This window comes from Ursus americanus, chromosome 5, assembly GCF_024610735.1.
Source record: "Ursus americanus isolate L20-20 chromosome 5, mUrsAme1.1.p, whole genome shotgun sequence".
NCBI lineage: Eukaryota > Metazoa > Chordata > Mammalia > Carnivora > Ursidae > Ursus > Ursus americanus.
The window spans coordinates 28,749,713-28,777,526 of record NC_142131.1 but is presented as its reverse complement, the minus strand read 5'-3'; the positions used below and the strand labels follow the sequence as shown (position 1 = coordinate 28,777,526).

Sequence of the window (27,814 nt, the reverse complement as noted above, 5' to 3'; positions counted from 1 at the left end):
CAATTCAATACAATATGTGAGATGGTAAAAGAGAGTATTATGGGGGGGAAAAAAGGACTATATGAGAAATGGAAAGTGCTAGGGTGGGGATGGAAGCTGCCCTTTTGTTTTGTTTAGTGTTTTCCTAGTATTATTTCCCATTCCTATATTTTTAATCTATGTCTTTATATTAGAAGTGGGTTTCTCCTTGGAGCACTGGGTGGCTTAGTCAGTCAAGCGACTACCTTCCACTGGGTAGTCCTGGGATCAAGCCCCACATCAGGCTCCCTGATCAGCTGGGAGTCTGCTTTTCCCTCTCCCTCTGCCCCTCCCCCCAACTAGTGCTCTCTCTCGCTCCCTTTCTCTCTCTCCCTCTCTCTCAAATAATCTTTAAAAAAAATAAATAAAGGTGGGTTTCTCCTAGAGAATATATAGTTGCATCCTGATATTTTCATCTAATCTGACAATATCTTTTAGTTGGTGATTTTAGATCACTCAAATGTAATATAATTATTGATGGGGTTAGATTCAGGGTACAGTTTTATTACCTGTTTTCTGTTTACTGTCTGTGTTTTGTTTGTCTGACCAGTGTTATTCCCATTATTTGGGAGCATTTAAGTATTTACTATTTTAATTTTGATATTTATTTTTTGGCTGTACATTTTTGTTTAACTTTTAGTGGTTCTTCCTCTAGGGATTATTAGATAGATAGACAAATCAAGATACAGCAAACCTTTCACAGTCTACTTAGTGTTAACACTGAACCAGGTCAAATAAAATGTAGAAATCCTACAACCCTATAGGCCCTTTTAATCCCACCTTCCTGCTAGCCTTTATATTATAGCTATCATATATATGATATCTATATCCATTTAAAACCTCTCAGTATAACCTAAGAAGGATAAAATTAGTCCTTTACGCTTACCAAATACAGTGGACCCTTGAACAATGCAGGGGTTGGGGGCATCAACCCACAGATCTGAATATCCATGTATAATTTTTCACTCCTTCCCCAAAATTAACTATTAATAGCCTACTGTTGACTGGAAGCCCTATTAATAAGATAAACAGTCAATTAACATATATTTTGCATGTTATATGTGCTATATACTGTATTCTTACAATAAAGATAGAAAAAAGAAAATACTAAGAAAATCATAAAAAAATAATCATAAGGAAGGGGAAATACATTTATAATATTATACTATAAAAATAACATGTATAAGTGGACCCATGCAATTCCAACCTATTGTCCAGGTGTCACCTCTATTTTCTTTCAGTACTTTGAAGATGTTCCAGGGGTGCCTAGGTGGCTCAGTCAGATGAGCATCCTATTCTTCAGTTCAGATCATGATCTCAGGGTTGTGAGATCATTAAATGTGTGCTTAAGATTCTCTTCCTCTCCCTTTGTCCCTCCCCTGCACTCTTTCTCTCTCCCCCCTCTAAATTAATTAACTAATTAATTAGTTAGTTAAAATAAAGGTGTTCTATTGTCTTCTGGCTGCCATGGTTTCTGATGAGAAATATGGAGTTATTCCAATCACTGGTCCTTGTATGTAATGTATCATTTTTCCCCATGTACTTTCAAGAGTATTTCTTTATTTTTGATTTTCCACAGTTTAATTGCTATGTGTTTAGGCATGGTTTTGAGTTTATCTTGATTGGGGTATTCTGAACTTTTCATCTACAAGTTTATGTCATTCATTAATTTGGGTAGTTTCCAACCATTATTTCTTTAAGTATTTTTACTATCCCAATCTCTTTCTCTTCTTTTGAACATACTTGTTCGATCTTTTTATTTTTCCAACAAAACCCTCACGCTGTATTCATTTCTTTTTGTTTTAATCTGTTCTGCAAATTAACTAATTTCTAATGATCTCTCTTCAACTTCTGGTTCTTTCTTCTGTTATATTCATTTTGCTATTGAATCAATCCAGGACATTTTTTATGTCAGATATGATTTAAAAAAACCAGATTATTTCAGTATGACAGAAATTTCAACATATTTCTACATGATGTAGTTCATGTGAGATACTTTGGGGAAAAAGCTACCCATTAGTTTCTACCTGGAGAATAACAGGATATAGGAGACCCTCTTTCCTAGCATAACTTACCATCTAATCATAAATGGCCCTAATATTACCTACGACTGAAGTATGAGACAAGAGAAATGTCTATTCAAGTCCTCTATCCATTTTCAATTGGGTTGTTTTTTTAGACGTTGAGCTGTTTGAGTTCTTTACATATATTGGATATTAATTCCTATATGATGGGAGAATGGTTTTTTATAGATTTCAAAATATTTTTTCCCATTCTGTGGGTTGCCTCATCACACTGCTGATGATGTCATATGACGCACAAAGATTTTAATTTTGATACAGCCCAAATTATCCACTTTTTCCTTTTGTTGCTCACTTTTTCTTGAAACCTTTGACAAATCTAATGTCATGAAGTTTTTGCCCTATGTTTTCCTCCATTAGTTTTATAGTTTTAGCTCTTACATTTAGGTCTTTAATTCATTTTGCCTTGTTTTATATATATATATATATATATATATATATATATATATATATATATATATATATATATATGATAGGAGGTAGAGATCTATATTCATTTTCTTGCAGGTGGATATCCAGATTCCCAACACCATTTGTTGATGACTATCCTTTCACCATTGAATGGTCTCTCACCCTTCTCAAAGATCATTTGATCATATAGGTAAGGGTTTATATCTGCATGCTCTATCCGGTATATATGTCTGTCTTTGTGACACTACCACACTGTTTTGATTACTGTAGCTTTGAATTAAGTTTTCAAATCAGGAAGTGTGAAACATAAATTTTTCAAGAATGTTTTGGCTATTCAGGACACATGAATTTTAGGATAGATTCTTCTGTTTTTGCAAATAACATCACTGGGAGTTTGATGGGAATTACACTGAATACATATTCACTTTGATACTGACATCTTAAAAATATCAAGTCTTGCAATCCATGAACAGAGGATGTCTTTCCATTTATTTGTGTCTTCTCTAATTTCTTTCAGCAATGTTTTACAGTTTTCAAGTAATGAGTCTTTTGTCCCCTTGGTAAGTTTATTCCTAGGTATTTAATTCTTTTTGAAGCTACTGTAAATGGGACTATTTTCTTAATTTCCTTCTCGGACTGTTCATTGTTAGTGTATAGACACAACTAATTGTTACGTTATGCTGCAACTTGGCTGAATTCATTTATTTTAAAAGGTTTTGGTAAAATATTTAGTTTTCTAAATACGAAATCATGTTGTCTGTGAACAAAGATAATTTTAGTTGTCTGCTTGTAATTTGGATGCCTTTTATTTCTTCTTCTTGCCTAACTGCTCTAGCTAAAACTGCCATTGAATAGAAGAGACAAAAGCAAGCATCCTTGTCTTTTTCCTTTTTGAAGAAAAAAAGCTTTCAGTCTTTCACTGCTGACTATGATGTCAGCTGTGGGTTTTTCATATATGGCTTTTAACATTATGTTGGGTGAGTTTCCTTCTAGTCCTACTAGTTTGTTGAATGTTTTATCATGAAAAATTATTAAATTTTGTCAAATTCTGTTTCTCTATCAATTGAGATGATCATGTGGTTTTTTGCCCCTTCATTCTGTTAATGTGGTGTATTACAGTGATTGACTTTCATATATTGTTCATGTTCTTCTGTAAATAATAATAATCTAAATCCAAAAATCCACATTAATTTTTTAAAGTCAGGAAGAAAAAGAGGAGAAATTGTGCTTTTCTAAATTTTAATTGTTTTCATTTTTCACAGTAATAAAGATGGTTTATTTTTGAAACTTCAAAATATGCAATTTATAAATACTGGCTAATTTAAAAGGAAAGACGGAAAAGAAGCAAGAAAGACAGATCTTACAGAGTTTCAGACCCAAATGCAACTCTTAAAAATCAGCAAGAATAAATGAAGAAATGAAAAAGAAGTGGTCCTTTTTTTATATTCCAGAAAGTAATAGTGGTGCAAAACTGAGAGAAAACTCACTAAGGTATTGCATCACTCCTAAAAACTCAGGCCTGCTCATGGAACTGGTCCTGATGACTATCAACATGGCAGAAAAAGCTTGGCCCTTTAAGCAATTTCCAACACAAAAACAACAAAGATGAATCCTTTAAAGTATATACACAACTGAAACATTCTCAATGAAGGAAGGAAGAGAATTAGCAATGCCCAGAAAGGTTTAGACTAAAATGTTTATTATACGTTAACTGGAGACAGTAAAAATTACACATTAGTTTCTTCTTCTTAAATGGACTTTCCCATTTTTCCAACAATAATACTGTACAATTTGTATTTGGCTTACGATCTTTAAAAAAATATTTACAAAAACATCTGGAACTCTGACGCTACCTTTAATTTTCTTAGGGTCAATAACATCCAACCAAATACCCTGGAACATGTATGACTATGAAATAAGATATAACAATAACTCTAGGAATTCTAAGAATTGCATCAAAGAAAGGTTCAGCTTTGCTCCTTATCCCGTAACTACAAAGCCAAGTAAACTAATCTGAGGAAGACCTTCGACACCTAACACTTGCTAAAAGAAAATAATCAAAGATTCAATACACAGAAGATTTCAATACAAATATTCCATTCCTCCAAGGACTCCAGAGAGTCAACTCATCAGTATTTTAGCTAAAAAGCTTATTACTAATTCACTATATGAAATACATTGCAAATTCTCCTTAGTCCACCACATTTCACCAAGCAAAGATAAAACAGAGGACACGTGCTATAAACAATTAGACACATATTTTTCAGAAATATTAAGAAAAATAATGTATGAGTGCTTCAACTTGAGTCCGGCTGTGTAGTAAGTGACCACAAGATTTTGAAGTAGGCAGCTTTTCTCCCCTAAGGATGCTTTGGCACAGATGAGACTTTACTTAATAAATGAAACATTAGAAACATTAGCCCATGATTCTAAGTCTCAGATATCACCAAAGAAAGAACTAAAATAAACTGTGATTATCATTATGGTTTTTCAATGTTAGATGTTGCTGAAAAGATTCTCTACTGAATCACAGGACTACTAACTATGAAAGATAGTCAGATATGCATTGCCAGCACTTTGATAAATTTTAGAAAATAATGTGGCAAAATACACAACATTTAAAATTTTGGCAGATTAAATTCAGAAATCTTTAAATATTTTTAACTATGATGAAAAGACCTGAAAACTACTCTGCATTGTATAAAGTGATAAAACCCCATTTTTAGGGCTCATGAAATATAAATTATAAAGAAATTTAAATTTAAAACTTACATTAAGAAAATACAAGAAACTTTGAAACCAATATAAAATTCTGACTGACTGGCCTCCAGGAAACTACTTCTAGCCAAAAGATGTTTTGAAATGATACACACACACATGAACAGAAAAATTTCTAAATGATTTTAAAAGCTTCCACACAGGGGCGCCTGGGTAGCGCAGTCGTTAAAGCGTCTGCCTTCGGCTCAGGGCGTGATCCCGGCTTACCGGGATCGAGTCCCACATCGGGCTCCTCCGCTATGAGCCTGCTTCTTCCTCTCCCACTCCCCCAGCTGTGTTCCCTCTCTCGCTGGCTGTCTCTCTGTCACATAAATAAATAAAATCTTTAAAAAAAATAAAAATAAAAAAAAATAAAAGCTTCCACACAGAAATATGGTACTACCTAGAAGTCAAATTAAAAACTGGACAAAAGTAAAGGTGAACGAATAACTGTTCTAACAGCTCATTGAAAAAATGTCAAGTAAAATAACTATTAGTTACTTAATAAAAGGGGGAATTAGCAAACAACAATTGCTTATTGAAAACTGAAATATATCATTCAATAAATACCATTCAAAAACACAAAGTATTTAGAGAAAGTATTAACAAAATAACAGAACTTAAAATTTAACACTAAAAACTATAATATAATACACTGTTGAGAGAAATTAAAGATGATCTAAACAAGTGAAGAAACAGAATCATGATCATAAGGCAAAATACTGTAAAAATGTTAATTCTCCCAAAATTGATCCATAGAGTTAACGCAATTCCAATCTACAGCCCAGCAGGCTTTTTCTCCATATAAAAAAATGACTTAAAAATATTTGAAAATAAAATATAAATCTCTCATAACTTCTCAACAATGTAATTATCTATCCAGAAAATCCAAGCATACGAAACTGAAAAACTGTTAGAGATAAGGAGCGAATTCACTGAGAAGGCCAAACGCAGAACACAGAAAAGTCATTTGTCTTCCTATATACCATTAATAATTAATGTTAAAAATATAATGAAGGGGGCCATTCATAATGCCCACCAAGATTTAAAAATACACAGAAATGAATCTAACAAGGAATACACAAGATCTCTATGATAAAAACTACAAAATATAAATATAATGCTGCTGAAAGGGAAAGAGGGATGAAAGCAAGAAGGGACTACATTAATTCCATATTATCCTAATCAAAGTTCAAAAACAATTTTTAACAGAACTTGAGAATTTGGTTCTAAAATTTATCTAGAGGATGAAACTTTTACTTTTTATGCCTCATTATTATTTGAAAATTTACATATATATTTATATCACTTGTATAATGAAGAATTTTTTCAGACTTACTGAGATATAATTGACATATAACATTATGTACATTTAAAATGAGATATTACCTCAAGCCTCTTAGAATAACTATCACCAAGAAGAGATAACAAGTGATGGTGAGGATGTAGAAAAAAGGGAATCCTTTCTACTGTTGGTGGCAATGTAAACTGGTACAGCCACTACCAGAAAACAGTATGGAGGCTGCTCGAAAATATAAATGATAAATATATGATTCAGCAAACCTATTTCTGGGTATCTACCCAAAGGAAATAAAATCACCACCTCAAAGAGATATCTATGCTCCCATGTTCACTGCAGCATTATTCACAGTAGCCAAGATACAGAAACAACCTAAGAATCTGTCAACAGATGAATGGAAAAAGGTGATACAGTTATAAAGATATAATGGAATATTATTCAGCCATGAGAAAGAAGGAATCCTGCCATTTGTGACCAAATGGATAGATCTTGAGGGTACTACACAAAGTGAAAGAATAATTTTTAATTACCAATCATTTTCCTATACTTAAAAAGCCAAATTTGAAATTTACCTTTATACAAACTTCTTAATGAGAGACAGCCTGTAAGTACTAGGCATATATGGCTATATTTATATTTCCTCTTTTACATTTCTTTATGATACATTTATTTATAACTACATTTTTGATAGTCCAGATTATGAGAATATCAATTTTTATTTATCAGTTTAAAAGAGGAATTTTAAAAATTACCAAATGCCACATTTTCAGATTTAGGAATTTCCACAGTACCCTCAGGTTTTGTGAAATAATTTACCTACATGGAATGTAAAGGCCAAAATTTAATGAAATTAAGAGCAGGGCTTGCTTTAATATGGTAGTGAGGGATTGTAACCTGCAGGAAAGCAAGCTGAAACCATGCAAAGCAATCCTGATAATTATAAATCTTGCAATCAATCTGTGACTTTTAAAAATTTTGTAAAAATATTAAAACTGTCAGTTATAAATGTATAGGAAACTGAAAAATAGTAAAACTAACACTTATTTAGTACCCTATTATTTAGAACATTAGAAACATTGGAAATTAACTTAGCAAGAGTAGTCTGAATGGGCTTGTCTATTCTCACCATGTAAGACACAGAGCAAGCACCTTTTCTATCTCTTAGTAAATTACCAAACTCCTGTCCAACTATGGATCACCTTCCAACATTTAATCCTTGACACTTTCAATATTACAAATTATCTCCCAGAGTTCCTTTAATATGAAGTTTTTGTGGCACCATTTCTTCCTCTGGCATACCTTCATCCTTTTCATCACAACCATTTCCCTTATTTATGTTGAAAAGCTCTCCTTTACGACATTCTTCCAGCTACATAATTAGAGTCTCTCAAAAAATGGCCCTGTCACCGTTTCCACAATTGGCTATTTCTCTATAACTCCATTTACATTCTACCTGATTTTCATTTCCTGTGCTATCACCTTTTTTCCCAAGATTTTACTTATTTGCCAGAGAAGAGAGAGCAGGAGAGAGCACAAGCAGAGGGAGCAGCAGGCAGAGGAGAAGCAGGCTCCCTGCTGAGCAAGGAGCCCAATGCAGGACTCGATCCCAGGATCCTGGGATCATGACCTGAGCTGAAGGTAGATGCTTAACTGACTGAGCCACCCAGGAGTCCCAAGTGTTATCACTTTTTACTTCTTTGCTGCGTTTTCATCTTTGTTGACCAAATCTCTCTTTCATTATCCATTTTTGTAAAATGTCAAGTAGGTTTCTCAGTGGGAAGCAAGGAGGGAACACAATTACATGTTTTATTCTCTGTACATAAACCAAGTAATGTACACAGTGACAAATCAATAAAAGACTTTGAAAGAAGTGACATGACTGGTCACTGATCATGATGCATATTTGTTATCTATAATAGCTGCAAATTCAAAAGTTACTTGTGAAGTTTGTACATTATGCAATTACTATGTTAATGTGCTCTGGTAACTGAAATTTGAACCATGTTGCTGTGGGACTGGTGTTACTTAACTGTGTTAACTGAAATCTGTGTGTTATCAAAGCCATGCAAAGCAAGAACTACCTGTCCATAAATGTAATTACTTATACAGCTTAACATTAACAACTGAAAAATTTACAAAGAATCTTGAACATGTCCCCTACATTACCAAATGACATAAACCTGAATGTAAGAATCAAATAACCTGCAGGTGTTCTACAGATAGTTAGTCCTTAACTTTTATAAATTTGATTTTTCATAACAAGTCACCTTTTAACAGAACATACTGATACCCATAATCATCTTTCATAAATGGGATTTGAATTTAATATATCAAGAAAAGAAAGGAAATTTCAAATTTTCATATGGTGGCATTTCCTGCTGGAAAACAGTATTGTTTGACTTGTATTGTCATCTTAGTATAAGATGTGCTTAAGTATTATTTGTGCATGGGGCGCCTGGGTGGCGCAGTCGTTAAGCGTCTGCCTTCGGCTCGGCATGATCCCGGCGTTGTGGAATCGAGCCCCACATCAGGCTCCTCCGCTAGGAGCCTGCTTCTTCCTCTCCCACTCCCCCTGCTTGTGTTCCCTCTCTCGCTGGCTGTCTCTAACTCTTCAAAAAAATGAAAATAAATTTAAAAAAAAAGAGTTTATTTGTGCAATTATACAAATATATTACATTTTGACATTATATAAAAATATGTGGGAAATAAAATCAGTAATGGTGGTGATAAACAGCACAGTAGCAATGAGAAAGACAGGTTTTGTGAATTTAATTCCACTGAGAAAAAATTGAAACTCTTTAGCATTAGACAGTCACTGAATTAACAGTGCTTTCACTGTGAATGTAAAAAATAAAATCAAATGCAAAAAAAACCCAGAATGCATACAAAACAAACTACAAAAATTTTTATTAAAAATTTTATATATAATTAGGAATTGCATTATATTTTTAGGTCTCTGACAACTGAACTCCTCTAATAACTTATTAGTCAATTGTTTGAATTTTACATTACAACTGAAAACTGGTGAAAGTTCTTACATTTACTAATATTCATTAGAACTTCTATGATATGGGGCGTCTGGGTGGCTCAATTGGTTAAGTGTCTGCCTTCAGCTCGGGCCCTGATCTCAGGGTCCTGGGATCAAGACCCACGTTGGGCTCCCTGCTCAGCAGGGAGTCTGCTTTTCCCTCTCCCTCTGCCCCCACCCCTGCTTGTGTTCTGTTTCTCTCTCTAATAAATAAATAAAATTAAAAAAAAAAAAAAAAGAACTTCTCCGATACTAAACCGAATACAGCATTTGCTATTGGTAGTAAGGGAATATGAAACACAGAAGAATGCTTACAATTTTTAGGCCATTAAATGACACAAGAAAATCCTTTAGCTAATCTAGAATCCTTCTATGAAGGAAGTCAAAATATTGTTATATATAATCTTATTTTGTCTTCAAAATGATTAGCTCTTTCTATCTCAGAGGAGAAATACCTTGATATTAGAGATAGGGAAATTAGAACACAGAAAAGATGGAATTCAAACTCAAGTTCTGAAAAAAAAAAAAAACCCAAAAACAAAACTCAAGTATCTGAAACATGACTCTCCAAACTTCCTCCAAAACATTTTAGACAGGAAATACTAAGTTAATATAAAGGGCAAATGAGATGTTTGATTTGGTATTTAATATATTATTTAACACATATTTAATATAATCACTATGTGTCCCTTTTCCAAAATTGAAATGATCTATTTCACCTACCCCAACGATCCGTTTCATAGCATCCAATTTAGCAGAATCTTTGGTGCTCTCCAACATTTGCTTTAGATCTTCATTCCTAAGAAAAGAAAAGAAAAAGAATTCTATATTTCGATTTTTTACATTATATAGCTATTAAAATATATTTCTTAAAAATTAGAATGAGGAACAATATTATAAAACTGCATTCTTATATATAATTAAATATATATTTTTTCATCTACTCCATAAATATCAAAGTGCTACACTGTAATGAAGCCCATCAATCATACAAAAATATAAAACTGTACCTCAGTTCTGGGCAAAATATCTATGTGAACATATGCATAAAGATTCTCTCATCTCAAAATCTCCTCTGCATAATCATAAAGAAAAAAAAGAAAGAAGAAAAATCCTTGAGTCACCACTAAAATATTTTCATAAACCAAAAAGTAAGAATTTTCTTTTCTCAAGAAAGAACACTCATTAAAGAAAGACTGTCTCTCACACCATCTCTTTTTAATCCCTACCTGTCCTCTGCCAAAAAAACAAAAAACAAAAAACATAAACATGAAGGGATTTTGCTTTGATGTCCTGGCAGTTGGGCAGTTTTATAGAACTAAACCTGTAATTTCCATAGAACCAAGTAATTTCACTCTTGGGAATTTATCTCTGGGAAGTGGAAACTGATACACAAAAACCTGCACACAGGTAGTCATAGCAGCTTTTATTCCTACTAGGCAAAACGGAAACAAGCCAGATGTCCATCAATGGATGAATGCTTCAACAAACTGTGGTACATCCATAGCATGGAATACCACTCAGCAGGGAAGGTAAACTATTGATACATAAGATAACTCTGATTAATCTCTAAAGAAATACGCTGAGTGAGAAAAGTTAATTCTAAAAGGTTATATACTGTTATTCCATTTATATAACACTTATGAAATAACAAAATTATAGAAATGGAGAAAGATTAGTGGCTGCTGTACATTAAGATCAAGAAAGGGAAAGGTGGATATATTACAATCTTTAGGTGGATAATTTATTAAATGCAAATTGTACCTCTATAAAGCTGATATTAAAAACATTCATAATGTTTTATTCACATGTGTGAATAAGATGCTGAGTTCTCCAAAAGAAGACCAAAAGACATATCTATTTCTGAGAAAAACATTATGAGGGATCAGATAAGCCACCATTTTACACACTTAGAAATCAAGATATTACATTTAAGCTTCATTCATGCTTACTCAAGGATTTAAATCACTAAATACTGTATTTTAGTACATCAAAGCAAAATCCTCTCAAAGAAATTAACAGGAAACTAAGACTGTATTATTACAAATTGTAATTAACTCCTTATAATAGTTATTAGTTTATAATTAGCAAGCTTTCATACTTTTCACAACAAACGGCAGAAAAAGAAAAAAAATTTACACCACATGGCTACTTCATGAAACAGTTCAATCACCAAAAAGTATGAGAAACCCTTGCATCTCAGCTTAGGCCTAAGAGTAGATGAGAAAAGCTTCTTTAACTACACACAGAAAGCCCTGACACAAAACTACTAACTTTAGTTTTTGCACACTTTACAAATTTAAGCCTAATGTATGCAGTAAGCACTTATCAATAATGAATGATCAATCAGGTGTTATTACAGGCTACGTTGTATACCTTCCAAAATTCCTATGAAGTCCTAACCCCAAGAATGTGGCTATTTGGAGACAGAGCCTTTAAAGAAGTAATTAAGCCAAAATGAGGTCACTATGGATGGACCTTCATCCAACATGACTGATGTCTTTGTAGGAGCAGATTAGGACACAGACACACAAAAACAAAGGGATGACCAGGTAGGGATACAGCAAGAAGGTGGCCATCTGCAAGGCAGGGAGAGGGGCTCAGAAGAAATCAGAACTGCCCACCTTGATCTTGGACTTCTAGCCTCCAGAAATTGGGAGAAAATAAATTTGTTTTAAGCCACAGAGTCTGTTTCTTTCTGTTATGGCAGCCACAGCAAACTAATACAGAAGGTAAATGTTATAAACGGTCATTACATAAATATATATATATTAAACTGAAATATATATATATTAACTAAAATAAATATATATATATATATAAATATATATATATATATATATATATATATAAATAAATGCCAAGTACATTTCTTTTTCCCAAAAGGAGTAGAGGCAATGAAATTATGGAAGAAAAAAAAATACTCTTCCTTTCTAAGCATCTCATAAAATTAAATACAATGGTGACCACTAGTGGGACACAAAAATAGTTAAATAATTAAAACACTGACTTTTCTCTAAATATACAGCTAGAAAATATAAAAGTAGTACAGAAAGCAATACATAAAAACTATATCTGAGGATATACAACTACCAAATATTAAAATACTATAAATGTTCACTGGATTACATTTAGAATCCCTTCTTAAAACTTCTCACTCTTCTACACTACAAAGGTAACCGAAAAGGGAATATTAAAAATAATGGAACTGGGACGCCTGGGTGGCTCAGTGAGTTAAGCATCTGCCTTAGGTCATGATCCCAGGGTCCCGGGATCGAGTCCCACATCAGGCTCCTTGCTCAGCAGGGAGCCTGCTTCTCCCTCTGCCTGCTCTGCCTGCCACTCCCCCTGCTTGTGCTCTTTCTCTCTGAAAAATTAAAAAAAAAAGAGAGAGAGAAGTTTGCTTCAATCAGAGAAGTAGACAAAGAAAATTTTTTTTTAAAAAAATGGAACCACACATGAGGGTGTTTTTTTTTTCTTTCTATTTTTTGTTATTTTCCTTCTATTTGTTATTATTTTTCTCTTTTACTTAACGACCAGGTATACTTTCATAAATGAAAAATCTAAACCCTTCGCAAAAAAACCTTAAAAATCTTATTGGGGTAAGAAAGCAAAAAACTGAAATAATTAGATAGGGAATAAAAAGAAAATGTGATCACATATACATGTATCAAAAGAAAAAAGAAAATTCATTTTCTCGTCTCTGGCCCCCTTAAACTTTCCCCAAGAGCTTTCCACCATTCTTTTCCACCAGTGTTAGAGAAGTGAGCAATGAAGAATAAAGTGCCGAATTTTAGGACAACCCAACCTCTCCAACCCTAGGAGTAATTTTATTCATGGCCTAATGGAAACTTGGTTTATTCCTTTTAAGCTTGAGAGGCCAGAGTCCCCTTCCCAATCACTTTTAGGCACTGACATACTCAAATTAAAAGTAAGAAAACAAGATCCCAATATTAAAGCCAAAGGTTTTGCTGCTCATGTTTAACACAGTCTTCAACAACAAATATAAGTATCTTTTGTGTTAACACAGGCAGATAGCTGAGGTTCAGAGAAGACTTTAGAAATATCCCAGGCACTGTTTCAACTTGAAAAAAATATTCAAATTCAACTTCACGCAGATATGTCATGAAAATTACTGAAAATTCTGATATAAATTACATATTTCTTCTCAAATCCCTCTTTGCTTGTCACCAAAACAGTAAAGGTTTGGGAAAGTTAAAACAAACACCTCAAAACAAAACAAAACACAACAACCCACACCTCATTTACCCTCAAAATATGTACACTTGTATTGAGTCATTTTAGGTTTACCTCCTTCCTTTTGGATTCAAATATGGCCTATTAACATATATCACTTACTGCATCAATCTTTTAAAAATTAAGAAATTCTTTTGCTAAACATTAGGAGAGTTGATTCAAATAATGCTGAATTTCAGGCAATACTTTCAGTGACTGCTGAAAACCAATACTTGTTTCAATTTTTTATTTTTTTAATTTACCTGCTTTGTCATTTACCTACTGACCTGCAGATTTCCAGCTTTGAGTACTAGGATACCAACTTTATTTTTACATAAGTGACATCTTGTGGTGATACGTGGTATAACTTTTCCTTTCATGTTCAAAATATATGTTTTTACAGTTTCAAGGAAAATATGTAACTGGAATTAGAGAAAATCTTACTATTACCAGAAAGTCACTCCCATTTCAGCACCAGTAAAAAACATCAACTATAATCAAAAAGCAAAATGTTACCAGTTATACATAAGAAGTTAGGAGGTAGGAGAGCTTTAACATAGCATAAATTACCTCTTAAATAAATAAATAAATAAATAAATCTATCTATCTATCTATCTATCTATCTATCTATCTATCTATCTATCTATAATCCAGATGCACCTGGCTGGCTCAGTCAGAAGAGCATGCAACTCCTGATCTCAGGTCATGAGTTCGAGGCCCATGTTGGGTGTAGAAGTACTTAAAAAATAAACTTCAAAAATAAATAATAAGAAGTCTATAATCCATAACTCATTTAAATCTTTCACTCCTCTTAAAAACAATGTAAATTAAGAGAATGATGAAGACTATGTAGCATCATACACTGCATCAGTGCTACTCCATGTGATCCAAGAAAGCCCAGTCCAAGAACCATGACCAATCCACAAATTTTGTTACTAATCCATTAAGAAATATGTACAGAAAATAAGAGCAAGCAAAGTTAGAAACTCGACAATAATTCAACAGTATAATGTTCTATATCTTTTGAATCTAATAAAAAATTGGGGCTTGCATTTTGCATGCTTTCTTTCATTCCATTTTTCTAGTAATTTATTTCTTACTGTATTTTACAGAAGATCCAACCATGATAGATTGGAAATTTGAAAGAAAAAAAATAGGTCTTTCATCAGTTTGCAAGCACTGCAATACACACAAGCAACTTCTTTTTCCTCAAAACATTCACCAAAATTCGTCATGTACCATACAAAGCAACACCTAAAACTTAAATCCAGGAATGACAGATTGGGAAAAGTAATATGGAATAGCAATTTTGAATTGGAGGTATGTCCCCCAAAGGATACATCAAATCTTTGAGAGGAAGGTGGGCCTTTTCAAGCCCTGCCAAAAAAAAAAAAAGAAAAAAAATTCTAAAACATAGGCACCTCTGCATGCTTTACGAACCACTTAAACGAAAAATGTTTCTACTCAAAGTGTTACACTGTACACATAAATAGGTATGCACAAAAAATAGCTGGGAACAAGAGTCAGAATTTACTTTTTTCTAGTGCTAAGTAGCTAAAGGGAATGGCCTTCATGATATATTTATGTGCACAATATGAAAGCTTAGTAACTTAGCAACTTTCAGTTCAGTTATGCCCTATACTTCCCTTAGGGACAAAGTATTGACTTAATAAATACAAGAGTAAGTAAAACAGAAACCTCCAGCTACCTAATCATCCATCTATTAACCCCCTTAAAAAAGTAACCATAAATTATCCAAGTAAATATGAACTTTTCCTCCTATATTGTTCACAAAACTAAAAAAGGAATAGTGTACCATTGCTATAATCACCTCTTCAACCCTGGGTAATCTTTTTCTCTCTTACTCCTCCATTAAAACTTCTCTCACAAAGGTAACAAATAACTTTCTAATTTAAAAATCCATGCAAAAATCTCATGAATACTTTTAGATTATTCCTCTACATTTGATACAACTGACCACTACTCTTCCATCTTAAATTCCCTCCCCTCTTAGATTCTGTAATTCTATTCTCATCTGCCTACCATTTACATTTGTGCCATACCAATGAACAAAAATGACCTAAGTCCCTGCCCTTGTAGAGTTTTCATTCTAATAACTAAAGGAGACAAAACAACAAACATAATAAATAAATTTTAAATCATGAGGTGATATGAGAGAAAAATAGAGCAGAGGGAAGAGAACGCAGGAGGGAACGGAGGAGGCAATTTTAAAGAGGGTGGTCAGAGTAAGCTAAATAAAGAGACATCTGAACAAAGATTTCCAAGTAAAGGAGTTAACCATGCAGATACTGGGAGTGAGGGGCAGGGAGGAAGAGCACTCTAGGCAAGAGATGATGAACGGGGAGTAAATAATATGTTTACTCCAAATGAAAAAGGGAACCACTGGAGGGCTTTGACTAGAGGAGAGTCATGATCTAATACATGTGACAGAATCATTCTGGCTTAATACACTGTAGGGACTTCCACATCCGCCCATGGTTCTGTAGGAAACTAAACCTGCCACAGAAAATAACTACAAAAGCTGGAAGAAATAAGTAACTTTCTGAAGGCACTGGAGAGCAATCAATGCAGGCAGGACTTAAGGAGCAAAATCCTGGAAAGAAGAGAAGCACACAAAGTGAGCTCCTTATTCACACTAGTTTTTTCCCTGAGTATATTTCCCAAACTGCCCTTTGGGAGACTAGAACTCAACAAGAAATGGCAGTTTTAACAGACCGAGGTGACAAATGTTGAAGTTCATAGCTATAAAGGAAATGGAACTTGAAGGGCAAAATTACAGAAGAGAGAAACAGTAAAAAGGTACACAAAAATCCCTTCAAGTACTCATCTACATTTTCACAGGGCATGATTCCAGGAAATCCAACAGAAAACAATGGTGAAGAGGTTACATACCTGCACAGGGATTTCAGCAACTACGCACTGCTATGTAGAGAAGCTGGAATGTAAGTCTCTCGAAAGTACAAGGGGTGGTATATACCCCAGCCTTTCAATTAAGATCACAGAAGGGCCACAAGAGAAGAGTAAGGGTATACTTTAGGAGTTTGAGAAAACTGTGGGGAGGCTGGCGGCGCAAGCGGTGGAAGAATTCACCCAAAGCAGAAGAGAGAGAGAGAAGTTTATTCAATACACTGCAAGGGAGGAGCAGACAGGGCAGCAAAGGAAAGACTAACTGCCACAAGGTGGTGGTGAGAGGCCACAGTTATAGGGCAGAGCGAGGAGGTATGGAACATACGGAATTTTCCCTTTTTGGTAACGGTGCCTGGTTGTAAGTAACCCATTCGTTTTTTAAGGCCTATGGCTATTTCAAGGTGAGTTGCTTAATGAGCCTGTTTGCATCCAGCTCAGTGGTTGTTGTGGGCTTTTACACCTTGCTCAGGTTTCCACTGCTCAAGACTGTTGGCTAATAGTGGCCTCTACAAAAAGTGAAATAGGTAAGGCTGTAAAAGGCCTAAAATTGGGGTGCCTGGGTGGCTTAGACGGTTGAGTGCCAGACTCTTGATTTCAGCTAAAATAATGATCTGAGGCTCGTGAGATGGAGCTCTGCATCAGGCTCCGCACTCAGCACAGAGTTTGTCTGAGATTCTCTCTCTTCCTCTCCTTCTACCCCTCCCCCCACTCATGCATACAAACGCACGCATGCACGTGCTCTCTCCCACGCTCTCAAATAAATAAATATTAAAAAAAAAAAAAACCACCCTCTTTGGAAGAAGATATCATCCAGAACCTCATCCACGTTTTTATTCTAAATATCAAGCATATGACTCAAAATTTACGAGGCATGCTAAAAACAAGAACAAAAGACAAAAAAAAAATTTTTTTTTAAAGATTTTATTTATTTATTTGACAGAGATAGAGACAGCCAGCGATAGAGGGAACACAAGCAGGGGGAGTGGGAGAGGAAGAAGCAGGCTCATAGCTGAGGAGCCCGATGTGGGGCTCGATCCCATAACGCCGGGATCACGCCCTGAGCCGAAGGCAGACGCTTAACCGCTGTGCCACCCAGGCACCCCCAAAAAAAAAATTTTTTTTTTAAAGAAAAAAAAACAGAAACAGATCCATGGGTAATTTAGATATTATAGTTATCAGACAAAATAACTACAATTAATATAGTCAGGAAAATAAAGCAAAAGAAGGACAAAAGAGATGAAATGATAAAGTCAACAGTAAAATCTACACAAGATAATCAAAAGACATTCAGAACTGAAAAACACAGTATATGGAATTAAGAACTAACTAGATTGGTTTAACAGCAGACTTTTTTTTTTTTAAAGATTTTATTTTTTTATGTGACAGAGAGACAGCCAGCGAGAGAGGGAACACAGCAGGGGAGTGGGAGAGGAAGAAGCAGACTCCCAGGGGAGAGGCCCGAAGTGGGACTCGATCCCAGAACGCCAGGATCACGCCCTGAGCAGAAGGCAGACGCTTAACGACTGCACTACCCAGGCGCCCCAACAGCAGACTATTAATTGCAGGAGACTGGATTATGGAACTTGAAGGCAGCTCAAAAGAAAAATATACAATTTAAAGCACTAAGAGATAAAAGAATAAAAAGCATAGAACACAGCAGCAGAGATGTGGGACACAGTCAAAATATCTAACATACCTCTTAATTAAAAGTCCCCAAAAAGAGAGGGTAGAGAGAATGGGACAAAAGCAATATTTCATGAGACAATGGCTAAGAATTTTTCTGAAGTGATGAAAGGCATAAATCCACATATTTAAAACCTGAAGAAAACAAAGAAAACTGCTATAGGCACAGCATGGTCAAACTGATGAAAATCAAAGACAATGAGAAAAATCTTAAAAGTATGCACAGAAAAAAAGACATTTCCATAAGAAAAAGGTCTGCAAACCTTCTCTGTAAAGGACCAGATGATAATTTTTGTTTTTTATTTTTTTCAAGATTTTTTTTTTAAAGACTTATTTATTTAGAGAGGGAGAACATGCACACAAGCAGGAAGGGCAGAGGGAGAGGGAGGAAGAATCTCAAGCAGACTCTGCACTGAGTGTGGAGCCCAATGCTGGGCTCAATCTCATGACCCTTGAGATCATGACCTGAGCTGAAAACAAGAGTCCAACACTTAACTGACTATGCCACCCAGGCAACCCTGGTTTTTTTTTTTTGGGGGGGGGTTGGTGCTTTTTTGTTTTTGTTTTAATTTTAAGTAAACTCTATACCACACATGGGGCTTGAATTCATGACACCAACATCAAGTCATAGGCCCTACCAACTGAGCCAGTCAGGCACATCCAGATGATAAATGACTTAAACATTACAGACCACAGCATCTCTGATGTACCTACTGAATGTACCATTACAGAATGAAAGCAGTTACAGACAATACACACATAAATAGGCATGGCTGGGTTCTAATAAAATGTTTTATATAAATAGGCAGACAATAGTTTGCTAACCCTGACCTAAAAGGACCAACAATACTGACAGCCAACTTTTCAACAGATGTTATAGAGGCAAGATAATGGAATAACATTTTTAAAGGCCTGAAAGGAAGAAAAAAAAAAGTCCGACATACAATTCTATACCCACAGAACATATCCTTCAAAACTAAAAGTGAAAATAAAGTGATTTCCAAACAAATAAAAGCTGAGGATCTGCTATCAGAACATAAAAGGGCATCATTTCAAAAGGAAGATAAAGTATTTCCAAATTTATATCCAATTTATATGTATTCTGAATTTATAGCTTCCATTTATAAAATAAAAGCTGACAGAACTAATAGGAGAAAAATAGATATCCACAATCATGACTGGCAATTTTAACACACATCTCAGTAACTGACAGAACAAACAAACAAAAAATTTAATAAAGATTTAGAAAATCTAAGCAGCACAACCAACTTAGCCTGACATGCATGGAACACTATACAAAACAACTGCAGAATAAACATTCTTTTCAAGTGCACACAGAATATTTACCAAAATAGACTATACAGTAGATAAGATATCAACAAATTTTCAAAGGTCTTCGATCATAGAGAGTATGTGGAACCTAACCAGAAATCAAGAACAGAAAAATAACTAGAAAAATACCCAGTTGTTTGGAAAAAATAAGCAACACACTTTGACCTACGGGCCAAAAAAATTGAAATCATCAGGGAAATCACAAAAAATTTGTAACTAACTAATGATACTGCAACATTTCAGAAATCATGAGATGCAGCTAAAGCAGTACTTAGACATAAATTTTTATTTCTAAATGCAACATAAAAGAAAGATTACAAATCAAAATCTAAGTTTCCATCTCAAGAAGCAAGAAAAAGAACAGCAAACTAAATTCAAAGAACAAGAAAATAAAGGATAAGAGAAGAATTCAATAGCATAGAAAGTAAACTACAGAGAAAAATCAACAAAACTTAAGGTTAGTATCTACTTCGAATAGATTGTAATGAAGACTTAATGAGGTCATTGTAAAGCACTTATTACCGTGCCTAGCAAGTTCATTAATTCAATATTCACATGTGCCAGAAACTGTTCAAAATACTGGGATCCCTGACCTCTTGGGACTTACATTCTAAGTTTGAACACAGGGTGGTTGGAGTAAGGAGAATGACAGAAATGGCAGAAGAAGAAAAGAAGAGGGAGGGAGGGAGGAAAGGAAGGAAAACATAAAAGTAGACAGAAAGACCATACATTAGTACTGAAAGAATTAAATTAGGGTAATGCAATAAAGTAAGACTGGGTGATCACAAAAGTCCTCTTTGGGTGGGGTGATCATTTAAGTTGAGGTCTCAAATAACAAGAAGGAGCCAACCAAAGGAATTCTGCAGATACTATGGCAGAAACAAACCTGGATATATGAGGATCCAACAGAAGGTCTACAAAGGATTTATAAATGAAAGCTATGATTGTTTTCTCAAGCACACTGAACTCTTTAGAGGCCCACAAAAGGCACACAATAAATATCAGTTCAAAGAAAAAATGAATATTTGCTATATACTAACATGTTACTTAGAGAAAAACTCCAAGTTTTCACTAGATTCTCAAAAGGTCCCATGACCCCAATAAAGGTTAAAAACTAGGATTACATATTCTAGATATACATCCCATGCATTCAGGTTTTAAAAACCATGATGCCATACATGTATCACAGCAAGTCTCCGTGTTTGCCAAACCTTTTATCAATGACCTCAGCACTTGCTTTCTTGGCAGCAGAAGGTAAGTTTCACTTTTGCTCAGGATATTAGGAATGTCTTCTAGAATATGACAACTCATCCTTAAAGTTTTAAAGAAAATCTCACAGAGCACTGAACCAGCTAAGTTTACATGTGCTAAGACAAAAAATTGGTTGGCACAGGGAAAAGTTGTTTCACTGCTGAAGAGCACTATAAACCAAAAATGCCACTTTCTATAAAAGATAAAAGATTGGGGGAGTCTCAGAAGAAAGGAAAAATTTGAACATGGAAGGTCTTAAAACTTTCGCACTAAAAAAAACGCCATAAGCTAAGTCAAAAATGAGTAATTTTCTTAATATATAGAATCCTTTACTAATCAATAAGAGCTGACCAACAGGGAAATGGATAAAAGACATTTACAAGTATTCACTGAAAGAATAAACCAATAAATATGAGGGAAAAGACTCAATACACCCACAATTATGAAGACTCCATGTAATAACATTTTACACCTATAAGACTGGGAAATGTTACGAAATTGGATGGTACCCAGTACTGGCAAAGATGCAAAGGAAACAGACTTCACTGTTGGTGGAGGGAGAAAACTGGTGCAACCCATCTGGAAGGTAATTTAGCAACATCTATCATAATTTAAAATGCAATAACCTTTGACCTACAACTCTATTTCTAGGAATTTTTACTACAAATAGATAAATTCTCAAACATATGCAAAAACTTATGTTGCAGTATTCCTTATAATCAACAAAAACTGAAGTCAAATGCCCCTCAAAATGAGAATTAAATAAAGGAAATAGTAGGAAATATTACATAGTGATTAAAAAACACTGAAATAGTTTCAAATGCTAATATGGAAAGGCCTCCAAAATGTATCAAAGGAAAAGCAAGATACATAAAAGAACAGTACACATATTATCACTTGGTTTTAAAAAAATTTCCTGGAAAGGGGCGCCTGGGTGGCACAGCGGTTGAGCGTCTGCCTTCGGCTCAGGGCGTGATCCCGGCGTTATGGGATCGAGCCCATCAGGCTCCTCTGCTATGGGCCTGCTTCTTCCTCTCCCACTCCCCCTGCTTGTGTTCCCTCTCTCGCTGGCTGTCTCTATCTCTGTCGAATAAATAAATAAAATCTTTAAAAAAAAAAAATTTCCTGGAAAGATATATAAGAACTTTCTCACTGTGGTAATCTCTGAGGGTATGGAATGAGAGTTATGTATTTTCTACATTACTGACTACCTTGCCACTAATATGCCTTGCATTTCTAATGTATAACTGATGTATTTAGCTACCTGACAGTAGTATTGTTTTCTATAACTTATGATACCATATTATTTTACAACCACAAAGTCTCTGCGACACATGTGTGGCTTTATTATTCCCACTTGATAGATAAGGAAATTGAAGCTCTGAAAATACAAGGGCAGCATACAAGCAGAAAATTATACAGACATAAGAAATTGTGAACTCATACAGCTTTTAGGTATACCACACAGAACTAGCAACGGCAAAGCAAGCGATTGAATTTGAGTCTTGTTTTGAAATCCAACATTCTTCCCATTTACCACATTGCTGTCAACTTCTGTTATAATTCAAGGACTATAAAGTAATATCCTGTAAGAATAAAATCTATAACCGACAGTGCTACAGTACTTCCTCTCTAATCTATAATCTACCACAAGAAAACTGTTGTATATTTTTTTCTCTTAAATTCACAATTTTTATGAAAAGAAAACTGATCACTGGAACCGTAATGAACACTAATTCTAACTATTCTCAATAGTAGTCTAAAACATCTGTGATATACTTCTGTATAAGTCAAAATAAATTTTATTTTCACTGACATTACTTTGACTATATTTTGGTTAACTTTATCTCATGTAGATTCATCAGCTCAAAATTAATTAGTATTACAGAATAGTGTATTCCATCCAAACAATTCATCTTTGTTGGCTCACATGCCTCACTGCTATTGGCATGCCACCACAATAACGGGCATGGTGCCACAGTAACAGATGGGCATAAACACAGACATGCCAAAGAGTCAGTATGTGCATCAAGTTTGAGTATTAGTATTAGATTTTCCTCCAAGAAATTCATAAACTATAGTAGAAAAAATGTAAATGTTCTACAACTGTGTTAATAAGATATGCCAACTCAAAGCTAGATTAATTTTTAAATTCTTAAAAAAAACCACACACACAATTTTCCAAGGCCACAGAAGGCAAGTTTTCCATCTGATGAGTTTGGATCAGCCTTCTGTGTAGGGAATTGAGGAAACCAAATGCAATCTCTGCCTTAGATAAGCTCTGTCCCTGAAGCACTTGAAAATCTCACTAAAAAATTTAGTTTTTTAAAAGTCACATGGCAGTGTTACAAGATGTAAAAGTTCTAGAGACCTATCATATGACAATGTGAATATACCTAACACTACTGAAGTGTAGGTGGGGTTAAGATACAAATTCAATGTTATGTATTTTTTATACTTTTTTAAAAAATCACGTTTCCCAATGCGGGCCATGTAGGCCTTTAAACAGAAAAAAGGTCCTACAAATTCCTATTTGACAGGAATATAATCTAAAAGTACAAATCACCTAAATTTACATGATTTTAAATTCTGCCATCTCTTGAAAAGAGATTATCATCTATAACTAACTGCCATTTTCATAAAACTATTTCCACATGAGATTTTAAGTTTTTGAAATATAAAACACACACTACTGACAAAATTATATTCAGAATTTTTATAATTTTTACTACATTAATGAAAAGTTTCAAAATACTAAGAATGCTAAAGAAAATAAGAAAAAAATCATTTGCGATCACTATGATCCAAAATCATCTGTTAAGGAATATAAAAGGTACCAGTATATACAGCACTCTGTATGTGTGTGTCGGTGTGTGTTTGTGTGTGTAAACAAAAACACCTCTGACTTCCAGGCACTTAACCACATTTTCTCTTTAAAGAAATGTTCAAGTATCCAATCTGTTATTTTATAATTGTTGATATTGTTAGATAGCCAGAAACTGTAAGAACTATGTGTTTCTAATTTATTTACTTTCAATTAACCCTAGCATTTCTATAACATGTATACTATTAAATAACAGTCATCTATTTTGACTTTATTAAAAGTACATGAAAGTGTTTGTGAAATTCTTACTGCCCCCAAAGGCTGTGACTTTATATACTCAGAAGAGTGTCCCATGCTTCTGGATTTCAAGAACTAGGTAAGATTTCAACAAAAATTCTGGACAATGACACACAGTTCCCCACTTTTCAGTGTGCCACATAAAAACATAATAAAAACTACTCTTTATGGTCACTATTATTTCATACATGAAAGTAGGAAGTATGTTTGCATTCCTCTAATTACTAGCACAGAAGTCACTTGTATTTCTTTAGTAATCTAACTGCTCACACTATTTGGGGATAATGTTCTTTAGATACTATGATTTTACCTTTTTTTCCTTCCCAAATATTCCCAAATATTTTCATTCCCAAATATTTTCATTCCCAAATGTTATATTGACCTTTCCAATAACCACAAACATATCTCCAGAACAGATTTTTGACAGAACTTCATTAAATCTAATGAAAAGTGCATTTAGTCACAGACAATATGTATTGCTCTCTCACCTCAAAATATTCCCAAATATACACTGACAGTTCTGATCTCTCTTAACTAGAGTCCAACATCACCAATGAGAATGTCTTTTCTCCTTCCCAAATGTCCTCTCAACACTTCCCCATTTCAGTTAACAGTCCCCACATTCTTCTAGTGCGGCTAAAAACCTGAACTTCTTGATTCCTTCCTCCCTTCAACCAAATCCAGTGAATAAGACCTCTAAATTCCCCTTTCATAATATGCTCACAATTTCCTTCCTCTTCATACCCACTTACACCAACAGACTCCAAACCATTATCATATTACTCTTGGACTTCTGTAACAACCGCCATTATGGTCCCCTCTGCCTCCAGTTTCTTTTCTCTGATTCATTCTCCATACAATTCCAGATTAATCTTCCCAAAACCCCGTTGCAGTAATCACTTGCAATCATCAACTCCTGTTCTTAGAACAGAAGTTAAAGTCCAATTTTCTTCACACTCTAACAACTACTTCTCAAATTTTCCACGGCTCCTTTCCAGGAACTCCCCTCTTTACCCACACTGGTTCACTCACTGTTGCCAGAAAAAAAAGGCACAATATGTTACCTTTGTTCTTGGTGAATACCCTACTAAGAACACCCTTCCTCCTGGGAGCACCTGGCTGGTTCAGTCGATAGGGCATATGACTCTTGATCTCAAGGTTGTGAATTCGAGCCCTGCATTGGGTGTGGAGATTACTTAAAAATAAAATCTTAAAAATAAATAAAGAATACTCTTCATCCTTTCCTTCCTTGTATCAAACCCTACATCAAAGTCCTACTCTCTAGCAGCTCCAGCTTTCACTGACCATTGTCTCCTTGGAGCCCTGTAGCACTCCTTATTCCATTTGACACTAGGCAAGTACTAACTTTTTTCTTAATGTTAGCGTTCTGACACCTCAACTAGGAATTTTCTAAGGCCCTCCTAGCCCTGGTTTTTATGAAATATGTGAATGTAGTATTTTCATCAACAAAATTTAATGTATTAACCATTAGTTTAAATTTAAATGAGAACACTGTTAGGCAAATATGAAGTTATCTGCCCCATGTTGTAATGACTGTGATTTTTTTTTAAGATTTGATTGATTGATTGATTTGAGAGAGAGAGCAAGAGAGCACAAGCAGAGGGAGTGGCAGAGGGAGAAGAAGAAGCAGGCTCCCCGTTAAGCAGGGAGCCTGATAGGGAGGGTTGATCCCAGGACTCTAGGATCATGACCTGAGACAAAGACAGACACTTAACTGACTGAGTCACCAGGAGCCCCAACCCAATACATTTTTAAAACAGTTTTTATGATTTAGTAAACACTGCACCATCATAAAAGACACTATTAAAATTGTGTCTTTGTGAAAAAAAAATATGAAAATGTTATGCAAACTGATACATGATCAATAGAAAAATGCTTTCAAAGAACAAATGTAAAAGTCCTGGAGTTCCAAAGCCAAGGAAGAATGAGCACCCATGAACTCAGACAACATGTAAACTATTTCTCTATTTTGGAAACTAAGAGACCCTACAGATAATTGCACATCTGGGATCATAATAGAACTCAAAAAAAGGAGAAATAGTAAAAGTATGTAGGCATGGAGTCCTATAGAAATTGAAGGTGGAATCCAAAACAAGTGAATTCACCTAAGAGTATCTGGATGAGAAAGTAATAGGATACAGAGTTAGATGGGGTAAAAAGGCCATCCATACCCATAACACTTGTGAACAGAAGAGTTTTATATGCATTTGGCTCAAATAATTAAGGCAAAAGAGGCCTGGGTGAAGTAGGACCTGAAGATGTCTGCAGCATGAGGTTTAAGGATGGGAAAAAAAGAGTATCAAGTCTATTGACAATGGATGGTTTTGAACAGAAAGAATTTAGACTTACTTCTGTCACCAAGATTCCACAGGAAGGACAGAAGACAGGACCAGTATGTTACTATGAAGACTGGGGAACTTATGAATTCTTGAGGCATATGGGATAGACAGCCAGAAAGCCATAGAAAATGAAAGTACTCTAAAAATACAAGGTATTGTTACTGTTATTACTACTATTACAATGCTGGCTTGTGTCCCCCAATCCAAGAAGAGGCAAAAGAGAGAAGCCATTCAATAAAGGTTTGACAATTATGGTGAGGGCGGCATGGAGTAGGAGCAGTGAGTATCAAAAGTAACTGTTATTGTCTCCTACAATTACTTACATATATTTATTTATGTATAGTCCTGTTCCCCAACTTTAAGGGGGATATTCAATTATTCATAATAGAGAACAACACTGTAAAATTTTAATGGGGAAAGGAAAAATAAGGCAATTAAAATAAAAGCAAGAGTAATAAGGCTAATACGCCACAAAGCTCCCTATACTTGCTAGTCATACACCACAAATTTCGCTCTAAGTTTTCTAACAGTCACTGTGTAAAGGAAACAATGATTTTCACTGTTGCTAAATAAGGGGCAAGGGAGGATCTCAGAAGAAATCTATTATTTCTGATACTGAGTGCATCCATAGAAAAAAATCTTCAAAAATAAATACCACTGAGCTTAACTACTCCTTTTATCCTTGCTATTGTCATTTGCCACTCTTCTACTCCTTTAAGACATTTTAGCCACTGGTGATTATTCTGAGTGACTTTAACATTCAATTCATACAACTCTCTTTCTGATCAGTCTCCTATCCTTCCAGGAGTCTCACTTAGTTATTCCCACAACACCTATTCCTTGACTTCTTAAACACTTCCAGTCCCCTGACACTCTATTTATTTTCTTCCCATCAGCCCCCTACTACCATTAGTTTTTTCCCACTCTAGCTTAGATACTATCTTTAAGTACTTCAACATCTTTCTTATCAACATCCTCAACTTCTTGCCGAACTGTCATTCATAGCACCCACCTAGCTAAACCACAATCCTGCTACATGAATTGACCCATTTTCTTCATATTTATGAAAGACTGCTGAGCGCCACTGGAGAAAAAGATCAGACTGTTGTTGACAGTATAAATCAATGATTTCTAATCTCCACTAGGCAAGCCCTCAGTATCATCCCACAAGTCTTCCTGGTTTTCTGTCAGGACAATAGGCCTTCCCCATTGTCTCTAGCAACTACCCAGACTTCTTCTAAAGCTTTCATCCCTACCACTTCCTCTTCTTTTTTTTTTTTTTTTTAAGATTTTATTTATTTATTTGAC

General features: G+C 34.7%; 1 protein-coding gene across 5 annotated transcripts in view; it reads right to left on the bottom strand.

Annotated features, from left to right (window-relative positions):
* The window catches only part of AP3B1 (adaptor related protein complex 3 subunit beta 1), a 248,717-nt gene that overhangs the window by 209,119 nt on the left and 11,784 nt on the right, over window positions 1-27,814 (bottom strand). For 4 of the 5 annotated variants that reach the window (XM_045796415.2, XM_045796418.2, XM_045796416.2 and 1 more), the window contains exon 2: window positions 10,319-10,394. In XM_045796415.2, the coding sequence (XP_045652371.1) occupies window positions 10,319-10,394 (76 nt within the window). Of the gene's footprint in view, window positions 1-10,318; window positions 10,395-24,898; window positions 25,188-27,814 lie in introns of those variants that run through there. The other variant, XM_087862048.1, reaches the window with a different exon arrangement.